General features: G+C 39.4%; 1 protein-coding gene across 23 annotated transcripts in view; it reads left to right on the forward strand.

Annotated features, from left to right (window-relative positions):
- The window catches only part of CRADD (CASP2 and RIPK1 domain containing adaptor with death domain), a 179,058-nt gene that overhangs the window by 20,565 nt on the left and 135,329 nt on the right, over window positions 1-23,164 (forward strand). For 6 of the 23 annotated variants that reach the window (XR_006690583.3, XR_010579535.2, XR_010579537.2 and 3 more), the window contains one exon: window positions 12,939-13,035. The exons of the other annotated variants lie outside the window; for them this stretch is intronic. Coding sequence is in view for 2 of the 6 variants with exons in the window: in XM_074007518.1 (XP_073863619.1) it covers window positions 12,945-13,035 (91 nt within the window). In the remaining 4 variants the exon portion in view is untranslated. The remainder of the gene's footprint in view (window positions 1-12,938; window positions 13,036-23,164) is intronic. 23 annotated transcript variants of the gene reach the window in all.

Genomic DNA, 23,164 nt, shown 5'->3' on the forward strand with positions numbered 1-23,164 from the left:
ATCACTTGAAACCAGGAGGTGGAAGTTGCAGTGAGCCAAGATCGAGATTGTGCCACTGCACTCCAGCCTGGGCAACGAGAGCGAAACTCCATCTCAAAATAAATAAATAAATGGGCAAAGGATTGGAATAGACATTTCTCAAAAGAAGACATACAAATGGACAACAGGTATATGAAAAAAGTTATCAACGTCACAAATCATCAAGGAAATGAAAATTAAAATTATAATGAGATATCACCTCACACCTGTTAGAATTCTATGTGCTTATTAAAAATATGAAAGATAAAAAGTACTGGCAAGGATGTGGAGAAAATGGAACCTTTGCATATTTGGTGAGAATGTAAGTCAGTATAGCCATTATGGAAAGCAGTATGGAGGTTCCTCAAAACATTTAAAATAGAACTCTATGTCTTACAATCCTACTACTGGGTATATATCCAGAAGATGGGGTCAGTATATGAAAGAAATAGCTACACTTTCATGTTCACTGCAGCATTATTTACAGTAGCCAAGATATGGAATCAACCTGAGTGTCCATCAACAGATGAATGGAGAAAGAAAATATAGCATATATACATAATGAAATACTATTCAGTTTTTAAAAAGAAGGAAATACCGTCATTTGTGACAACATGGATGAACCTAGGTAATATTACGCAAAGTGAAACAAGCAAGGCACAGAAAGACAGATACCATATAATCTCACTTATATGTAGAATCTAAAAAAGTTAAACTCATGGAAGCAGAGAGTAGAATGGTGGATACCAGAGGCTGAGGGAGAGGTGATTGGGGAGATGTTGGTCACCGAATGCAAAGGTTAGTTAGGAGAAATAAGTTCAAGAGATCTGTTGTACAACATGATGACTATAGATAATTAACAACCTACAGTTGGCCCTTTGTATCCATGGATTCAACCAACCACAGATAGAAAATATTTGAAAAAAAAAAAAATGAAAAATAACAATTCAGCACAAGTAAAAATACAGTAGGACAACTATTTACATAGCACTTACTTTGTATTAGGTGTTATAAGTAATCTGGAGATTATTTAAAATGTATGGGAGAATGTATGCAGGTTATATGGAAATACTGTACCATTTTATATCAGGGACTTGAGAATCCATGGATTTTGGTATCTTGGATGGTAGTGGGGGCCTGTAGTCCCCCTGCAGATTTTGACAAATGACTGTAGACTGTATTGCATTCTTGAAAATCACCTGAGTAAATTTGACATGTTTTCTTCACAAAAAATGATAAGTATATGAGGTAAGGCATAGTTTAATTATCTCTAGCCATCCTGCAATGTATAAGCTATGGTCTCAATTTCTCCCAAAATTCAACTTAACCCCCACTGCGGTGGTATTAAGGGGTGGTATTAAGGGGTGGTAATAAGGGGTGGTATTAAGAGGTGAAGTGATTAAGTCGTAGAGGCTTTACCCTCATGAATAGATTAGTGCCTGACTACAGGCTGGAGGGAACTAGCTTAGGCTCTTCTTGCCCTTTGGCATTCTGCTGCGTGAGGACACAGTGTTAGCCTCTTCTGCCATGTGAAGATGCAGCAAGAAGGCCCTCACCAGACACCAAATGCTTGATCTTGTACCTTTATCTTGGACTTCCAGCCTCCAGAACTGTGAGAAATACATTTCTATTGTTTATAAATTACCCAATCTGTGATATTTTGTTATAGCAGCAAAAATGGGCTGCTAGTGTTCATATTTCAAAACATGTTATACATGACAAATATGTACAATTTTTATTTGTCGATTAAAATAATAATTTCAGTGTCTATAAATCTTTTCTCTTCATTGTTTTTCCCCAAATTGTTGGACTCTGAGTAAGCTTTTGCCAGTGGCATTTTAATTAAATAAAAAAAGAGATAGCCAGTGTTTATAATAAATGAATCATCTTAACATTTGAGTTTTTGCTGTAGCGGAAGAAAAATCTATTTTCCTCATTCATTCTAGGTTCGTGACTGAGGCCCTTATAACAAAGGACAGATAAACAAGAGACAAGCATAGAAATTTATTTAATATAAATTTTACATGACACAGGAACTTTTATAAGGGAGTGAAGACCCAAAGAGATGGTTACACTTGTGTATTTTTATGTTAGGTTTGATGGCATGTGGATGGTTGTGGGGAAATGGGATTGGAAAGAGAATATGAGCTCTAATGATAATGAACTAGGGTAAACTTTGCTAGGCTGTGTGTTCCTATTCTCTCTGTGATCTGCATCTTCCAAAATAAGGATGCTCCTTTCCTCTGGGGATAGGGAAGGCATTGCACATGAGAGTCACCTCACCTGCTTCAGGGGAAGGTCAGAAAATCCTTTCTAGGGTTTACAACCTGCTTTACGGGAGAATCGTGGGAGCTCAGGGGAGGTTAGGGTGACCTGCCTGCTTATGTTGTCTTCTCGGATTCCAAATGCCATATCTTGGGCCAGTGTGTCCTGAATCCCATCATTACCGTAGGAAATTCCATTTCAGAAGCCCACTCTTTGCTAACCTCCAGTTACTTCTAGAACTGGACACTGATGCTGAAATCTGGAATTTCTTATGTGACGCCAAATAAAGAAGAAAATTTAGAAGATTATGTGTATGTGTGTGTTTAACAAAGTATATATACTTTTTTTCTTCAGAGAGTAAAACTTCTGAATCAACTTGAAGTAGTGTTTTCAAATTGTTAGCAAGGCATGCTGCTATTTCAACTATTAGAGGGATAGCACTAGACTTAAAAGACCTTCTCTAAATGACTCTTCAGGAACTAGGAAGAGCATTTTTCACTCTGCTGTTGAAAGTATTTTGTTTGTCTTTCTATGAGTATACTGTTTCAAAGTGTTTCACTAGATTATTATATAACCTGATGTTTTTCAGTGTCTTCTGTGTGTATGCTTTTAAGTTTCTAAATCTTTTCTCTTCATTGTTTTTCCCCAAATTGTTGGACTCTCAGTAAGCTTTTGCCAGTGGCATTTTAAAACATATTTATATCCTTCAGATGCTAAAAATAGTTTGTGCACTTTTAAATGGTTGAAAAAGAAAGAAGATTACATGATGTTTGAAAATCACATGAAATGCAAATTTCAGTGTCTGTAAATAAAGTTTTATTGGAACACAGCCATGCTTATTTGTTAACATGTCTCTGACTGCTTTCACACTATACCGGCAGAGTCAAGTAGCTGCAATAGAGACCTTATGGTCCACAAAACCTAAAATATTTACTATCTGGCCCTTTACAGAAAAAGCCTACCACCCCTGGTATAGAGTGAGAAAGGCCAGAAACCAGAAAAAAAAAAACCCGCGGCTTTTCCCAAAAAAGCTTTGGTTTTTTTTCTTATGACCGGAATCAGCTTTATTTGCCTTTCTTTACTTGGTGCCTAACTGAGTGCTGGATTAAAGCAAATGCTTAGTTCTAAAATTGTTTCGAGAATCAAAACTCGGGAGGCCTTTCTTCAGGGTAAACTTTTCCTCTGAATATATATCATTATCTTTGCCATTTTTTTTTTTTTAATTAGATTTTGCCAGAAGAGATCTGTCATACCAGGGCCATTGAAGCTTTTCTTTCATTTCTAAAATTGTACATAAGAAAAAAAGAATTAGGTAAACCAAACAGATAAAACCCTTTTGTGCTCTGCACATTCACATAAGGATTTAGTTTCAGCTTATCCTGTGTATTTACTCATGGTTTAGTCTCAAGATTTGTAAGTATTGGCATGATGAGATAATGTTAGCATTTGAATACTAACCACAGAAAGCATTAAGCAAGGTCTGCAGTCATGAAGCATTTGCCTTTTGTTCCCATCCATTAGGCATTTAATGTATTTTTTACATCCCCCCACCTTGTCTCTGTTTTCATCTCCTTTGAAGGGAATCTTTTGTCATTGAGATTCAAACCTTCTGATGAGTAATGCTAAGCAAGGGTATAAATTTCTTCCCATTCCCTGAGATAGCCATTGTACTATTAATATTTCTGTCTGTTGTTTAGAAGTGAAGCCTATATTAGGTTTCTCAGTCCCCTAAGGAATTTAACATTTTAAGTGCTCGTAGAGTGCTGTGGGCTCTAAAAGGTATCAAAAGCATTCCATCAGAAATAGAAGCTAGAGAGCCCTTGTCCTTCAAGGAGGTTGAAGTCTGTATGGTAAGAGAGGGGTGACATGCTTATGAATTCTGAACATGTACTAGCAGCCTACAAAGTGAATGGAATTCCACCAGAGCATGCAGCATGAAGGAGCGGTCTCAGTGGGGAAGGGAATAAAGTAGGGAGTGCTTCTAAGGTGAATCTGGGTTTTATGGAAGGTAGAGTCATTGGTTCCAGGGAAAGAAGCCAGTCCAGACAGAGGAGATGCCAAGTACTTCCCTGACATCTCAGGATGCCTTGCTGGAACATTAAACCCAGCATGTTGCAGACGGAATGAGTTTTTCTCACTGAATCTAGTTCCTGCTCCTGCCCTCAGTATTTCCATCAGTGTCATGATTTTCTGAGTTATGCACCTGTCTCTTACTTTAGGCTTTTATTGCTTCTCCAAACTACTGTGTAACTGGTCTGCCTGTACAAAGAAGCTGCCAGGTTTGTCTTCCAAAGTTTTCTTCCCATCACTGTGACCCCTGCACACCATTCCAGCATCCTATTTTGCCATTCTCTGGAGAACCGCTCTTCCACATACTAGCCAAATTTGACTTCCTTCAGTATTTTCTTTTTTTTGAGATGGAGTCTTGCACTGTTGCCCAGTCTGGAGTGCAGTGCCGTGATCTCGGCTCACTGCAAGCTCTGCCTCCCGGGTTCACACCATTCTCCTGCCTCAGCCTCCTGAATAGCTGGGACTACAGGTGCCTGCCACCATGCCTGGCTAATTTTTTGTATTTTTAGTAGAGATGGGGTTTCACCATGTTAGCCAGGATGGTCTCGGTCTCCTGACCTCGTGATCTGCCCGCCTCGGCCTCCCAAAGTGCTAGGATTACGGGTGTGAGCCACTGCGCCCAGCCCAGTTTGTTTTTTAAGGTGCTGTGCTGTTGGGTTTTGTTTGTTTGATTTTTGTTTTGCCTCAGTGTCTTTGCCTATAGTGTGAATGTTTTTACTTCTTTCTTTGCCATGTTAACTCCAGTTCCTCCTTTGGGTTTTAGCTTAGGTGTGTTTTCAGGAAGCCTTCCTACACCTGTGTTGGAGTAAGTCCTCTCATCACGGGCTTCTGCGCATCGTGCACTTCCTATTTGGTGTGCTTCTCTATAGGTTGTAACTTCCAGAGGGCAGGGACCTAGTGCTATTGGACAAATGATGAGTGCTCAAATAAAAGATGTTTTTCTCTGAAAAAATATTTAAATTTTCCTCATTGTCTACAAAATTAATTTTGGACATTTTAAAATTCATTCCAGACCTCCCATAATATGGCCCGACCTTATCTATATTAATTATTGAATTAGATTTGGCAACATTCAACAGAAAACCCAAATGACAGAGATTTTAATAAGATGGAAGATTTATTTTCCCCTCCTCCTCCTCTTTCTCCTCCATATCCTTCTTTCTCTCTCTCTGTCTCTCACACAGACACACAGACACACACACGCACACACACACACGCACACGCACACACACACGTCTGTAAGTAGTCCCCAGGGCTGTGGGATTGTATGACTGCTCCACAGTTACCAGAGGCTAAGGCTCCTTCTCTCTTTATGCTTTGCCATCCTTGGCACATGATTTCCATTCTCAAGATTCCCTCACGGTCCTAAGTGACTGCTGGAGCCCCAGCCATCTTGTCCCTTGTGGCAATAGTGCTAGCAGAGTAGAAGGGAGACTCAGAGAGAGGAAGACAAAAAGGAAGCTAACATGAAAAAGAGATTGGCCAGCAGTCCTCCAGGGAGAACGGCCTTTTCGTCAAATGCTAGTTCTTTGATCTTCTGAGAAGAAAAGAGTTTCTAGGAGACCACAACTTTTTACTGCTTTGAAAATTCCAAATTCCTGAGAATATGATTCAGTTAATGAGTAACATTCTCTGTGCTGGCAAAGGAGGAAATTACCTGGATCTGGACCTATCTTTGGAGGATGAGAGAAGAGCCATTATCTCTCCCCCACTGTTAGAATGATGCTGTAATGTCTTTTCAGTAGGCATTTGCCTGAGCTCTTTTTTTTTTTTGGACTATAATTTCCCCCCACCCCACTTTCTAATCTCTGCTTCCCAAAATCTTATCTGTTCTTCAGAGCCTAATTCCTTTCTTCTCCCAGAAGCCTTTCCACATTCTCCTCAACTGGGAATTTTTTTTTTTTTCTTTGAACCTCCACAGATTTTTGTGATGATCTTTCTCCATGTTTTAACATAGTTACCTGTAAATGTAGCTAACTCTTCCCTAGCTCCCTCTCACCATCGAATGCCATCCCCTTGAGTTACGTCAGGGTCTATGCCTTGTTCACATCTGCTGCAGCCATCACAGAACCTTTAACAAAGCAGGTTCTTAAATCTTAAATGAGTGCCTGCTGTGAGGGAAGGAAAGCAAATAGACATTTTGGCTCAAGTAAAGAATTGATGTGTTTAGAAGAGACACAGGTAAAGAGAGAGGGGATTAGTTGTTGGATGATCTTGATATCTAGGCTTTGGATCTGGGCTTGGTGGGGTAGGTGAGTGAGCCCTGAATATAAGGGAACTGGCCTAGGGAGAGATAAAAACCATCACTTCAACTCCTGTGTTCCAGGGTGTTGACTTCATTAACTGCCCCACATCCACCAGATTTCCCCAGATCTTAGTTGACATAGAGACATTCATTCTGTTTCTCACCTTAAGAAAATCCAACCTGAGTTAGCTTCAGGTTGGTGCTGCTGCTAGGCCTGATGGTGATAGGCTTTGGAAGGAACTGAGAATCCCATATGCTAGGTGGTATCTGAATGTGGCACTATGTAATATAATGCTCTCAACTCTGCAATTTCTCTTGTAAGAGGGAAACAATTCAACCTGTTCTTTGACTCCTTCTCTGAGTTTTCTTGGCTCCAGGCTTCTTAGAACACTGTTTACACTGTTCCACCACCCCCAATCTTTACCTCCATTAGCTCTACCGCCTCAGCCCCCACCAAAACACAATTCTTTTCAGGCAAGTGTACCATACAGGTGCTCTGGTGGTCCCGTAAATGAGGATGTAGCTGCCAGCCTTTTAGCAATATCGAGAGTTCTTTGCAGGCTCTTGACAGCAGTGGCCTTGGTTAAATTGGATAGAATCACCTTTTTGGTAAATTCCCTTCCGATTCATTTCACAAATGGCTTAAATCATTTATGTTGTTTTGTTCAATCCACTCAGGAAACGAAAGCATTGCCATTTTAATTGTTTTAGAACAGCATTTTACACCTAATATAGACTCCCAAAGCCAGCCAAATGCAGATTTTGGCTCCTAGATCGCTGACTGCATGCTGACTGTGTTCTTGAGTGCGGAAGGAAACAGATCCAGCCAAAGACTGATTACCTTCCAAAAGGTCACAAAAGAAGTTTCTCTTTATCTGCGAAAGAAAGTAGATACCATTAGGTGTTGAATTTTTTTTTTTTTTAAAGTGCTTTTAATTTAAACAACATTTGAATAAAAATTATGGTATAGTCAACCACAAATCAGTTGATCAAGTCTCAAATTTTCACAGTCTCCCTTGGTTCAGTGTTCTTGGGCAAGTTTACTTTCTTTTTCTTTTTTTTTTTTTGAGACAGAGTCTGGTTCTGTTGCCCAGCTTGAGTGCAGCAGTGCGATCTTGGCTCACTGCAACCTCTGCCTCAAGCAATTGCTCAAGCAACCCTCCTACTTCAGCCTCCCAATTAGCTGGGACTACAGGTGCATGCCACCACACCTGGCTAATTTTTGTATTTTTTTGTAGAGACGAGGTTTTACCATGTCCAGGCTGGTGTAGAACTTCTGAGCTCAAGCCATCTGCCCACCTCAGCCTCCCAAAGTGCTGGCATTACAGGTGTGAGCCACCATACCCAGCCTCTTTTTAAAAAAAATAATTTTTTACTTTGAAATAATTTAAGACAAGAAGTTGCAAAAATAGTACTGAGAGATCCCAGGTACCCTTCACTCAACTTCCCCCAATGTAAGATCATATCTTACATGATTATAGCACATTGTCAAAAGCAGGAAATTGACATTGGTGCAATACTAGTAATTCAAGAACAGACCTTAGTGGAATAGTTTTTACATGCAATCTGTTTTGAGTGTGTGTAGTTTTGTGAAATTTTGTTACCTTTGTAAATTCATATATACTTTTGATTTCTAATGCTCACTTACCTTCAAATTATTTGGAACCTTTTTTTTTTTTTTTTTGTAGAGATGGGGGGGTTCCACCATGTTGCCCAAGCTGGTCTCGAACTCCTGAGCTCAAGGGATCTGCCTGCCTTGGCCTCCCAAAGTGCTGGGATTACAGGTGTGAGCCACCACACCTGGCCTATTTGGAGCCTTTGCGTGAATAATTAATAATAATTAATAATAGCATAACTGGAAATTATTTAATCTGGAAATCTCAATACTCTTAACTAAAAGACTACTGGATTAGAAAGTAGAAAGTCGGGTTCTAATTCTAGCTCTTCAACTAGGCAGTTAAGCTTCTTTGGTTAAGTCATTTACATACTTGGTACATCATTTACTCATCTCTGAAATGAGTGAGCTAAATGAAACAAATCTTGATTTCCACTTTCCCTTCTCTAAACCACCTGTCTCAAATACTCTGTCTCAAATACAGATGAACCATATGTATTTTACCAGATTGTTCTAGCCAAAACCTTAGGCATTATCCTTGTTTCCTTCTTTGCTGCACCTACCTTCCTTCCCTCTGTATATTCCATTAGCAAGCCTTCTACAACATTCCCCAAATCTGTCTACTTGACTCCATCCCTTGCCTGAATTACTGCAGTAGCCTCCACATGTACTTTCCCATAAAACGTTTTCCACTTGGCAATCAGAGCCATCTTTTAAAAATAGAAATCAGACTTTGTTATTCCTCTGCTTAAAACCTCCTCCGAGGATTTTACATTGCACTGAGAATCAGAGCTCTTCACCAGGGCCCAAAAGGGACACCTGTGACCTGGGGACTCCTGCTGGCTTCTCTAGTCATATCTACCATTCCCCGCCTTCTCCCTGTAGCCCAGCACAGGCCTCTTCTGTCGCGCCAGTAGGCCAAGTCAGTGCCCACCTCGAGGCCTTTGTTCCACCCTAGCTGTTCTCTGTGCCTGGTGTGCCCTGCTCCCAGTTTTGCTCTAATAAGTGGCTCCCTCTGGTAATTTAGGTGTCAGGCCTCCTTGATGAGGCCTGCCTCATCAGTGCAAATTAGCCACCTCCCAAGTCACTTTCTGCAACATTATCCTGTTTTGTGTCTTGCACAGCATTTAATGCTATCTGGAATTATTCTCTGCACTTGATTGGACTTGTTACTTGACAAGTGAATTTCCCTTCTCTAGACTGTAAACTCTTGAGAAGTAGGGCAGCTTTAACTGCCTGCTTTATCCTGCATTCCCAGACCCCAGGACAGTGCCTGTCCCGTCAATAATTATTTGTTGAGCAGATGCGTTTATGGACCAGATCATCACAGAAAATTTTGAAATTGAAAAAAATTACTTAATTAAATGAAATGTTTAAAGACATTAATTTTTGGGGATTCTGAAGGGAACTTTTATTATTAAATTTCTATGTACTACAGACTACTACTACAGACAATTAAATTTCTGTGTACTACAGACGACTACTATTGTGTAGTCATGTTTTAGTAAAAGTTCTTTTCCTGAGGCAGGACCATTTCAGATGGAAAAGTTTTCTGTACTCTAGGGACAGTCTCCTGTCTGCCTTGAACACATTAGACAGATGACCTTAATGATCGGAAGAGATGCATTGGAAATACGTTCCTTTCCCCCATCAGCAGTGCTTTTGCATTAGCACTGAGTAGGGTTTGACTCTCTTGATGATACAGAAGGTACAAGAAGCTTAGTATCATGTGGTTTGACATTTAATCAGGCTTGCTTTCCTTGTTAACCTAAAGGCCTTCCTCTTGTTTGGAATTTAATGTGTCAGTAATGACTCCTAGAGCTGGAATAGATGGAGCTGCTGATGTTCTCACTTAAATGAAAAGAACACGATTTATATCCTCAGCTTCATTTCTTAAATTATTGTTGAACTTTCATTTGTCAGAGCCACATAACCAAAATGTCACTGTATTTGCTTTTGACGGCATTACCATCTACTTTTGCTTTTTAAGCAGTTTTGGAAATGCGATGTAGTATAGGACTATGAGTACAAGTTTTTAAACATGTATTATTCTGAGTTAATGATTCACTGCTGCGGAAGGACTGGTTTCTATGTGAAGGCAATGGTTATTTTTTTCATTAAATATTCTCATCAGAAGTTAATGGTTTTTCTTCTCTAATTCTGGAGTTCTCTTATAAAAATACATGTACTCATATAGGTGCCAATGAGACAAGTGTTGACGTTTTGGTTTCTTTTGTTATGGTTTTATTGTTGTTATTGCTAATGAATTATTTTTGGAGCAAATATGTACTTTCAAGCAAATATGTGCAAATTTGAAGTTGGAAGGTGATATTTTCTCTTAAAAGCATTTTACCGTTTTCACTTTGCCATGCCGTTAGCTTTCAGGGTGTTTTCTTGAGTCATTATTTTCTTTTGTTGATTCTTTAAAATGTACCAATGGTGAGTGTGAATTCATAGTATGAAAAATGTGGGTGATAGACTATGATTAGAACTATGATTAGATATAGTTCAAGATAGCAGTTTATATGAAAAATTGATGCTCTAAAGCATTTACTACCAAAATTTGTTTTTGTATGTGTGTGTTACCTTTACTCCTCTCCTTGGGTCCACTTAATGGTTCTGTGTTTTTTTTGGAGAGCCAAATATGACTTGAAGGTAGTGAGGGAGAGGAAGGAGGGCAATATGAAATGAGTGTGCTGTTTTATCAGAAGCCACTTAATCACAGAGCCTGAAGTGACAGCTGTTGGGAGAAGTGATCATACTGATGGGGGTAAAACTCCCTACCCATTTTGGGGAGCTTTTGTTTTCATAATATAACTTCTTTGTACAAACAAAGGATGTTCTAAAGGAGAGGACTGTTTGCAATTGAGTGTTTTCCATTCTGGCAGCATCTGACTGAAAATCATTTCAGAATTTCTTAGTATTGCATGCAATCATTGTTTAGTAGCTGGATCTTTTTAACTTTATGATAGAAATGTACATTTCAATTCTGTTTTAAGTCCTATCCATGTATTTAAGTAGTGTAATAAATTATTTTCTTGCCAGCAGGGTGACTTGAGTGAAAAAAATATGTATAATTTGGCCAATAGCCTAATTCTGTGACCTCTACAGTCCAAATGGATGCTGTGGCTTTTACCTTGGTTACATTTCAAATGACTTTCATTGGCCTGAAATTCTATTAGTATGATTGATTCAGGATGCTCATTCAAAGTCATCTAATCTGTCTGTGTCATTTGTCATGGATCAAATCTCTGGGCAGAGCGGTCATTGAACCTTGGACAAACCTCAGACTGTGTCCGTCTGTCAATTTTATAAATGATTGGGAGGAAGGCACTCTTGTGAGTTCTGGATCAGTAGTGATATGATTCTGTTTCTGTTTTTGTTTTTTTAAGTCTACTGCTACATAACAAACCACTCCAGAACTTGATACCTTAAAATAACCCATTTTATCTTGGTTGTGATTTTGTGGGTTAGGAATTAACAAAGGGCTCAGCTGGGCAGTTTGTCTCTGATCTGCATGGTGTCAGCTGAGGAATCTGGGGATAGGGGATCCACTTTTGAGATCTCAGACTCAGACTTCTGGTGCCTCGACTGGGATGCCTGGCTCTGGGCAGGTGGCTTAGCTGGGGCCCAGCATGCCTGAGCACTGGCATGTGGTCTCTCCATGTGGCTTAGGTTTCTTTCAGCATGGGAGCTGGGTTTCCCAAAATGTGAGGACGGAAGCTTCAAGGTTCAAGGTTTCTTAGGATGTAGCCTCATAAGTCCCAGAACACCAGTCCTCCTGCATATTATTGGTCAAGTAAAACACTAAGTCCAACCCAGACTTGGGGTCAGGAGGGAGTCGGGGAGGGGAGTAGCATTATCCTTCACTTTTCACTGGGAGAAGAAACAAAGGATTTGAGGCCTTCATTAATGACTAGTGATGAGATCACATCAGAATAGCATTTATTTAATAGCAATTTTTTACTCTCCTGAGGTTCAGGTGGCTTAAAGTGCAAATATTAGTAGGTAGTTCCATGTAAGGGAATCCCATTCCAAGTGACAGCCTTCATTTAATCAAAACTCTAATGTAATTCATTCTAGTCATTTGATGGATGGAGACTCTAAAAGTGGCATGAATATAATCTCAAAATATCTAGAAAGATGTCAGTCCTCTGAGTCATTGTGCAAACTAGTTTGTTGAGAGGGTTCAAAGGCATCATAGATCTTGCAGCTAGAAAAGACTCTAAGAGATTACATCATCATTATCACTTTCCAGAAAGATTTATTGAGCATCTCTTAGGTGCCAGACCCTGGGAATACAGAGGAGAATATGACTGATTCTTGCCATTGAGACATAGCTGAGGACACAGAACTGATATACAAGAGATGAACAGAAATTCATGGAATATAGACTAACTGGTAAATAAAAGTACAGGTGATAAGAACACAAGAAGGAGAAGGAATCAATAGAGGCTTAGTTAGGGGCTGGGAAAGGCTGTAAGGAGATACTTTCTATCACTCTGAAAACATAAAGTTCCAAGTGTTGGCCATTCCCAAAAGTCCCTCTGGGATCTGGATCCCTGCATCCTTTCTGATCCCCTTTGCTACCTCTCTTTTCGTCACTCACTGGCCTTCTCCCATGGATGTGTAGGCATTTGAGGATCTTTGCCACTTGCTCATTCCTCTGCCTGGAATGCTCTTTTTTTCAGATATTCTCATAGTTTGCTTTCTCACTTCCATCAGATCGAGATGTCTGGTCAACTGTGTTCTCCTCCAGCCTTCTCTGACCACTCTGTCTACTTCCTGTTCATCAACACAGTTTATCTCCATGAAGCCAGAGGTATTGTCTGCCTTGTTAATTATTGTATCCTGAGCACCTAGAGTAGTGCCTGGCATCATTAGTGCTCAATAAAATATGGTTGAATATATGAATGAGTAAATGAATGCAGAATCTTGAAACAGGGTGTGTTTTTGAGGTGCTATAACAAAACAGTGTAAACTGGGTAGCTTATAAACAATAGAAACTTAGTTCCCACAGTTCTAGAAGCTGGTACGTCCAAGATCAAGGCACCAGCAGATTAGGTGTCTGGTGAGGGCCCATACTGTCTACTGGTTCATAGACAGTACCTTGTTGTTGTGTCTTCACATGGTAGAAGGGTCAAGGTAGCCCTCTGGGGCTTCTTTGATTTGGGTGCCAATCTTATTTATGAAGGCTCTGCCAAGGATAAGATTTAGCAAAGTGAAGAATAGATGATATTGCTGGATGCCTGCAAGGCAGAGTGAAAGAGAAGCAGAAAGTTACATAATGTATTCATAGATCATCAGCTTCACCTCTCTGACATCAGGGGTCCTTATTTTACAACTTTGAGTCCTGCAAACCATTTTGCGAATATATAAGCATTGTAATAGGACTTGCACAGGAAATGATTTATTTTTTTCTTTATTTTTAACTTTTATTATAGGTTTGGGGGTACATGTGAAGGTTTGTTACATAGGTAAACACATGTCACAGAGGTTTGTTGTGCAGATTATTTCATCACCCAGGTATTAAGCCCAGTACTCAGTAGTTATCTTTTCTACTCCTCTCCCTCCTCCCACCCTCTCCCGTCAAGTAGACCGCAATTATCTATTGTTTCCTTCTTTGTATTCATATTTTCTTATCATTTAGCTCCCACTTAAAAGTGAGAACATGCAGTATTTGGTTTTCTGTTCCTTCCTTAGTCTGCTAAGGGTAATAGCCTCCAGCTCTACCCATATTCCCACAGAAGACATGATCTTATTCTTTTTTGTGGCTGTGTAGTATTCCATGGTGCATATGTACCACATTTTCTTTATCTAGTTTGTCACTGATGGGCGTTTAAGTTGATTCCATGTCTTTGCTATTGTGAATAGTGCTTCAGTGAACATTCATGTGTGTGTGTCTTTATGGTAGGATGATTTATATTCGTCTGGATATATACCCAGTAATGGGATTGCTGGGTTGAATGGTAGTTCTGCTTTTACATCTTTGAAGAATCACCATACTACTTTCCACAAGTGGTTCATTTTAACCATTGAACTAGAATAGCTGGTTCATGACTGGTGGCAGTTATTAGAGAACTTGCCTTTCTTGAAAAATATTCTTTACTATACCATTTCTTTGTCTTTGCTCCTGCTCATATTTCTGTCTGGAATATCCTGCTTTTTGTATTGACCTGTTGAAATTCCACATAAATGTTCAAAAACATAGTAACTTAAAACAGCAGTTTATTATTTCTCACAATTTGGTGTGTTGGCTGGGTTAAGCTGAGTGGTTTTCTGTTCCATGTGGTGGTGTCCACTAGCATCACTAATACAGCAGATGTTTTCAGTTTCAGAACTTGGCTGGACTAGAATGTCCAAGAAAGCTTTGCTCTCATGTTTCCTGTTGGCTGTAGACTAGAGTTCCTTAGTTTTCTTCCATAATTTCTCATTTCCTCTGGTATCTAGACCAGCCACCTTACAGCATGGTGGCTGGGTTCCAAGTGTGAGAATAAGGAAGCTTCTACTTCATTTTACTTTTACTTTTTTTTTTTTTTTCTGAGACGGAGTCTTGCTCTGTTGCCCAGGCTGGAGTGCAGTGGCACAATCTCGGCTCACTGCAACCTCTGCCTACTGGGTTCAAGCAGTTCTCCTTCCTCAGCCTCCCTAGTAGCGGGGATTACAGGTGCATGCCACCACAGCAGCTAAATTCTGTATTTTTAGTAGAGATGGGGTTTCACCATGTTGGGCAGGCTGGTCTCAAACTCCTGACCTCAGGTGACCCACCCACCTTTGCCTCCCAAAATGCTGGGATTATAGGCGTGAGCCACCATGCCCTGCCAGCTTCTATTTCTCTTGAAGCCTAGATCTAGAACTGGCACATCACTTTCATCACATCCTATTGGTCAAAGTGAGTCACAAGGCCAGCCCAAATTCAAAGGGAGGGGAAGTAAATTCCCCTTCTTGATGGGATAGTTGGGATGCAGAGACAGGGATAGGAAGAATGATTAGTGGTGATGTTTGCCGACAGTTCTCCTCAGTATGCTTAGATATTTGTTAGTATTATCTTTTCAGTAAGAGATAGGTATTATTAGTGAAGTCCAAGGCCTTTGAGTATTATTTGAACCCTTTGGCTTTGAGCTATGAATTGTTTATAGAGTGAATTGCTGTGAACATTTTGGGCTTTATTGAGCTGCAGCTGAAGATGATCATTGATTGACTCCTCGCTCTGCCTTTTTTTTTTTTTTTTTTTTTTTTGGCTTTACTTGCCATTCATATTGTGTTGTACATGTTCCTCTGGGTATATTAGAGGTTAAAATCAAAAGCCTCTTCTCTGGATCTTACTGTAACCTAGAGCAAGTGGCTCCATCAGCAGGACAAGTAAACTCACGAAAAGAAGCAAAAAGGAAACAAACTAGTTGCTCTGGGCTGATATAATGTTAAAGGGCAGAGGGAAGCTTGAGTTACTCAACTGCTGATTGGCTTCCATCTTCTCTCTCCTTGTTTCTCTGATTCAATTCTTGCTTTCTACAGTTGATTTCCCACATAGCAAGCAGAGGGATCTTTTAAAGATGTAAATCAGATCATGTTATTCCCCAGCTTAAAAACCCTAGGGGGATTTTCGTTGTACTTGTAATAAAATCCAGACTCCTCATCATAAATTAGCTCTTACTCTTGCCTCTTTACCTCTTCTCTTACTCCTCTCCCCTCCCTCTTTATCAGCCACATTTTATTTCTTTCTGTTCCTTAAGCCCTCGAGGTTCATCCTGCCAAGTTCATCCCATCTTAGGGGTTTTGTACTTGCTGTTCCCTCTCTCTGGAACATTCTGACCCTAGATCTTTGTGTGGCTAGTTCTTCATTCAAGCCTCAGCCCAGAGGACCTCATAGAGACCTTTTGTACCCTCCTACACTCTTTTTCTTTTCTTTTTTGGAGACAGAATCTCACTCTGTTCCCCCAGGTTGGAGTGCAGTGGCACAATCTCCGCTCACTGCAACCTCCACCTCCTGGGTTCAAGTGATTCTTGTGCCTCAGCCTCCTGAGTAGTTGGGATTACAGGCGTGAGCCACCACTCCTGGCTAATTTTTGTGTTTTTAGTAGAATTGGGGTTTCACCATGTTGGCCAATGTGCTCTTGAACTCCTGACCTCAGGTGATCTGCCCACCTGGGCCTCCCAAAGTGCTGGGATTACAGGCATGAGCCACCACACCTGGTGTCCTAGACTCTTGATAGTGCACTAGACACTTGCCCTCTTACAGTTCCTATGTTCTGTTTTTTCTAGCACTGACTGCTCTTCTTCTCAATTTTCTCATGTATGAAGGTGGGGTCAATAATAAAGGCACATACCTCGTAGAATTGTTAAGAGGATTAAACTAGTTACTATTTAGAAGAGTATCTGGAGCATGATATTGCTCTCAAATGTTAACTTTATTGTTATATCATTCTTTACTACCTGAAATTGTCCTGCTTAGTTATATGCTAGTTTATTGTCTTTCATTCATTGCTAGAGTGTCAGCCTTTTGCAGGAAAGGACGGCATTTACGTATCTTTTTTACAGCTCATCCGTGTTCCCAGTGTGTTGTCATGCACAGTAGGTCCTTGACAAGTACTAAGTACTCATAAAGTCAATAAATGAAAGGCAGGAATGTTTATTTTGAACAGGCCAGAAAAAACATCGGTAACATTAAATTAAAGCTTGCGAAAGCTGAATGGATTGTAAAAGATTGTTTAGTTGTTCAAAATGGGTTTAGGATTTTTGGTCCAGAAGCATTCTGTTCCAGGACACTGAAAGACCCTAGGGATAATTCACTGTTAATTTTTATTTTTATGGAATTTTGAAGAGTGGGAAATTGTTGGAATTATGAAGACAGGTAAATGACATTCTGATTTTCAAGAGTGAGAAATGTGGGCTTAAAAACTGTAGACTAGGAGCTTTATGCTACTTGTGGGCAGAATTCTAGAATGAATTGTTAAAAGGATGATTTGTGAATGCTGAGGACAGTGTTGTTTAGTGGGAAAGTGGAGCACCCTTAGAGAAAAGAGTCCTGTAGAAATGAATTGATTTCTTTTCAGGTGATTACTGAGCTTGGTGGCAGAATTGAGAATAAAGACTCCCTGACTCCAGACCAGTGTTCTCTCTGTTCCAGTAGTGTTTTCAGTCTGGGACCACAGAGATGCTCAAATTCAAGCAAAATATAATTTTTTTTGGTGTGTATTTTGAAGATCATTTTTTTAAAAAGCCACTTTTGAAACAGTTTCTCAGCTGGGGTACATCGACCTCTGAAAGTTCTAGGACATAGTCTCAGGAGCCCAGGAAATTTAGTTCTCTTTCCCACCACTTTAAAAGAGGTCTGTGCAGTACTGTAGGTTCAGAAACTTGGTACCATGATATTTTGCCAGTTTATCTGATTAACTGCATGCTGTCTGTAGTCACTCTGCAGAATACAGTGTTATGTTCTTCTGTCAGACCTGTGCTGTTTAATATGGTTGTGCCTAGCCATATGTGGCCATTGAGCAGTGAAAATGCGACTCCTCTAAGTTGATTATAGACTACCATGTAATACAGTCACCCCTCAGTGTCCAACGGGTATTGATTGGTTCCAAGACCCCCTGCACATACCAAAATCCATGGATGCTCAAGTTCCTCATATAAAAATGGCATAGTATTTTCATGTATCTACATACAGCCTCCTGTAGACTTTAAATGATCTCTGGATAATTTATAATACCTAATACAATGTAGATGCTATGTAAATAGTTGTTATACGGTTTGGTTTTTTAGTGTATTTTTTTTAACGGTTGTATTGTTATTGTTTATTTAAAAAATATTTTCAATTCAAGGTTGACTGAATCTACACATACAGAACCTGGGATCCGGAGGGCTGACTATAGCATACACATTAGATTTCAAAGACTTAGTATGAAAAAAGAATATAAATATCTCATGATTTATTTTGAGTATCTGTTGAAATGATATTTTTGATATATTGGGTTACATGAAATATATTAAAATTAATTTCACCTGGCTTTTCCTTTTCAAAACGTGGCTACTAGACAATTTAAAATTATGTATGTGACTGGCATTCATTAGAACTTGATACCTCTCTCAGGAGGAAAGGTGGAAGGAACTGGTGGATATCACTATGCAGATGAGGTTGTATGACAGCTGCCTTCAGCTCTTTGGATGGCTCTCATTCATAAAAGAGATTCTTTCTGTTTTGTATTTCTCAAAAGGTAGAAGGAAGACATAGAAGTAGCAAGTTAATATAAGATAGACCTTTCTAAAATAGTTGTCCAAAGATGATATAGGCTCCTTCTAGAGATAATGAATTCCTTGTCACTATACATAATTCAAGAAAAGGGTAAATAGCTGCCTAATTAGGTTGTTTAGAGGGAGGTCAGGTGGTTAAAATTAATGCCTTTCTAATCCTGAGAATTTGTGACTTGATGAAATTGGGCAAAGGGCTGATTTTACAGCTACATGAAATAAATGGATTCTATGGGCAGGCGAAGAAAGCAGTTTATTTCACTCCCTGTCCTTTTCCTTTTAAACTTTCACGTGAATATTTTCCAGTTGAGGAGCTTTGCATTTTTGGTTACAGAAAGATGTTTGATTGTCTAATCCCAGGGAATCTGGTGAACAGTGTATCAGTTAGGAATGTACTTGGCAACAAGTAAACAAACAAGCAAACCAAAATGACAATGGCAAATAAGTAGAGATTTATTTTAATCCTATAACAAGAACTCTGGAGGTCAGCTGCTTCTGGCATTGATTCATTGGCTCAAAGGCATCAGAGCGAGCGTCTCTGCTATTCTCTTGGCCTTCCTTTTCCTCGTGGTAGCAAGGCAGTCACAGCTACCAACAGTGCATCTGTAAGACTGGAAGAAGCACGGAAGGGGCGCAGCCCCTACTGCGTCGGTCACTTTTCTCAGGAAAAGCAGTAGTTTTCCAGAAATCCCTAACACAATTCTTCTTCTGATTCATTAGGCAGAATTGTCTCATGGCCACTCCTTGGTGCAAGGGAGGCTGCAAAGTGAATGCTTGCTCTTCTAGACTCTACGATTGAGACAAGACAGGAGGAGAAGGAGGTTGGGAATGCATTTATGTCAGCCAAAAAGAACAGGGTCGGCCACAGATAGTTTTGGGTGTGACTGAGGGCACCACTCCCAAGTCAGACACAAGTGCCTGGGAGTTGAGACATCATGCAATGTCCTTTTTTTTTTTATTAAAAAAATTCTTTCACTAATGGTTTTAGCTGCCATTGATGATTGTAGACTTGGTGGAGTTTTATTAAACAATTCTTTCTTTTTAGAGAGGAGAAAATTGAGGACCTGAGAAGTTCACGCCTTTGATTTCTATTGAAATTACTCATAGGGTAAGAGTGAGAGTTCTTACTTTGCCCTTTCCACCTTCCTGACTTCATCAGCAAAGACGAGAATCTTGGCTTTATTTTTCATTATCTGCAAGTGATATGTCCATAACAGTAGTTATTTGTCACAAAAATACTTCACAAGAACATTGCTAAACAAATACACGTTAGCAGTTCTGAACGGGCATTTATTGTAGAGGAACCTGCTTGTGATGAGAAATATGAAAGAATTGAGACAGTGGGCCTCTACCATAGAGGAGGTAAGAAACTAGTTGGGTGAAATTTAGTGTTAGAATGTTTTGTCAAAAAACTATTTTTGGGAGGCTGAGGCAGGAGGATTGCTTGAGCCTAGGAGTCTGAGACCAGTCTGGGCAACATAGCAAGATCCCATATCTACAAAAATAAATAAATAGAAATTAAAAAATATTTCTTCATCTTTAACATTAATGGCGAATTAAACAATATAGTTTAGAGCTATATTTAATGGAAGTATATGTGAATTGGTGGTATAACAGATTTTTCCAAACTCTTTTTACTTGTGATTTCTGTGGCTATAACAGACTTCTACTAGCCTCTTGGGAGTTTCTTAAATCCTTTTTCCTCATTTTCTTTGGTCTATGATAAAGAAGTAATCTGAAGTAGAAAAAATTATTTAGGCTGGGCGCAGTGGCTCACACCTGTAATCCCAGCACTTTGAGAGGCTGAGGCGGGTGGATTACTTGAGGTCAGGAGTTCGAGATCAGCTTGACCAACATGGTGAAATACAAAAATACAAAAATTAGCCAGGTGTGGTGGCAGATGCCTGTAATCCAAGATACTCGGGAGGCTGAGGCATGAGAATTGCTTGAACCCGGGAGGCGGAGGTTGCAGTGAGCTGAGATTGTGCCACCGCACTCTAACCTGTGCGACAGAGCAAGACTCCATCTCAAAAAAAAAAAAAAAAAGATACTTAGATGAGCTAATTTTTGAAGATGGTCTTATAAAGCTTATTTATTTTTTATTAATACACTTTATTTTTTAGAGCAGTTTTAGATTCCCAGCAATATTTAGTAGAAAGTATGAAGAGTTGCCATATACTCCCTTCCCCTACAGATGCACAGCTCCTCCCACTGTCTACAGTTCCCAGGAAAGGTGTGACATTTGTTATCACTGATGAACTTATATTGACACATCATTATTACCCAAAGTCCATAGTTTACCTTAGGGTTCATTCTTCATATGGTACATTCTATGGGTTGGGACAAATATATAATGACGTGTATCCACATTTATGGTATCATACAGAGTATTTTCACTGCTCTTAAAAATTCTCTGTGCTCTTGACTATTCATCCCTCCTTCCGTGCAACCCCTGGAAACCACTGATCATTTTACTATCGCCATAGTTTTGCCTTTCTAGACTACTGTATAGTTGGAATCACGTAGCGTGCAGCCTTTGCAGATTGGCTTCTTTTCTTGGTAATATGCACTGAAGTTTGCCCCATGTTTTTTCATGACTTAATAGCTCGTTTCCTTTTAGTGCTGAATAATATCCCATTGTTTGGATATCACCATTTATCCATTCACATACTGAAGGATATCTTGAATGCTGCAAGTTTTGGCAATTATGAATAAAGCTACTATGAACATCTGTGTGCAGGTTCCTGTGTGGACATACATTTTCAGTTCATTTAGGTAAATACCAAGGAGCATGATTGCTGGATCATATTTTAAGAATATGTTTAGTTTTGTGAGGAATTACCAAGCTGTCTTCCAAAGTGGCTATACCATTTTGTGTTCCTACCAGCAATGAGTGAGAGTTCCTGTTGCATCATACTTTACCAGCATTTGGTGCTGTCAGAGTTTTGGATTGTGACCATCTAATAGGTGTATAGTGGTATCTCATTGTGTTTTAATTTGTGTTTCCTTAATGATATATGATATTGAACATCTTTTCACATACTTACTTGCCATCTGTATGTCTTCTTTGGTGAGATACCTGTACAGGCCTTTGGCTCATTTTTTAAATCAAGTTATTCATTTTCTTGTTGAATTTTAAGAGTTCTTTATCTATTTTTGGTAACAGCCCTTTATCATATGTGCCCTTTGCAAATATTTTTACTAGTCTAACTCATCTTCTCATTCTCTTGACAGTGCCTTTCACAGAGCACATTTTTAAATTTTAATGAAGCCTAGCTTATCAATTATTTTTCATGGATTTCTGCCTTTGGTGTTATATCTAAAAAGTCATCACCATACCCATAATAACCTAGATTTTCTCCTGTATTATCTTCCAGGAGTTTTGAAGTTTTGTGTTTTACATTTAGGTCTGTGATCTATTTATTATTTTTGAAGAGTCTTGCTCTGTTGCCTCGGCTGAAGTGCAGTGGCGTGATCTTGGCTTACTACAACCTCCGCCTCCCGGAGTTTAAGCAATTCTCTCTGCCTCAGCCTCCCAAGTGGCTGGGACTATAGGCATGCACCACCACATCTGGGTAATTTTTGTATTTTTAGTAGAGATAGGATTTCACCATGTTGGCCAGGCTTGTCTCAAATTCCTGACCTCAAGTGATCCACCCACTTCGGGCCCCCAAACTGTTGGGATTACAGGCATGAGCCACTGCGCCTGGCCTGTGATCTATTTTGAGTTAACTTTTATGAAGGGTCTAACATCTGTGCCTGGATTCTTTTTGTTTTTTTGCATGTGGATATTCAGTTGTTCCAGCACCATTTGTTGAACAGACTGTCTTTGCCCCATTGTATTGCCTTTGCTCCGTTGTCAAAGATCACTTAACTTTGTTTATGTGAGTCTAGTTTTGGGTTCTCTGTTCTATTCCATTCATGTATTTGTCTGTTCTTCTGCCAATATCACACTGTCTTGATGACTGTAGCTGTACATTAAGCCTTAAAGTCAGGTAGTGGCAGTCCTTAAACTTTGTCCTTTAACATTGAGTTGGCTGTTCTGGGCCTTTTGCCTCTCTATATAAACTTTAGAATCAGTTTGCCAGTATCCACAAAATAGTGTGCTGGAATTTTGATTGGGATTGCATTGAATCTATAAAGTTGAGAATAGCTGACATTTTGACAGTGTGGAGTCCATGAACATGGGATATCTGTTTATTCAATTCTTCTTTGGTTTCTTTCACCAGTTTTGTAGTTTTCCTCTTATAGATCTTGTACATATTTTGTTAGATTTATACCTAAGCATTTTTATCTTTGGGGGGTGCTAATGTAAATGGTAATGTGTTTTTAATTTTTAATTTCACTTGTTCATTGCTGGTATATGAGGAAGTGATTGACTTTTGTATATTAAACTTTTATTCTGAATCTTGTTATAATTGTTTATTAGTTCCAGGAATTTTTTGTTTATCGTTTTGGAATTTTCTGCATAGACAATCATGTCATCTGTGAAAAAGACGGTTTTGTGTCTTCCTTCTTAATCTACATACCTTTTGTTTGTTTTTCTTGTCTTAATGCATCAGTTATGACTTCCAGTTTGATCTTGAAAAGCAGTAGTAGTAAGGGACATCTTTGCCTGATTCCTGGTCTTAGTGAGAAAGCCTCAATTTTCTCTCTCTCTTTTTTTTTTTTTCCTTTTTTGAGACATGGTCTGGCTCTGTCAC

This window comes from Macaca fascicularis, chromosome 11 (genome assembly GCF_037993035.2).
Source record: "Macaca fascicularis isolate 582-1 chromosome 11, T2T-MFA8v1.1".
NCBI lineage: Eukaryota > Metazoa > Chordata > Mammalia > Primates > Cercopithecidae > Macaca > Macaca fascicularis.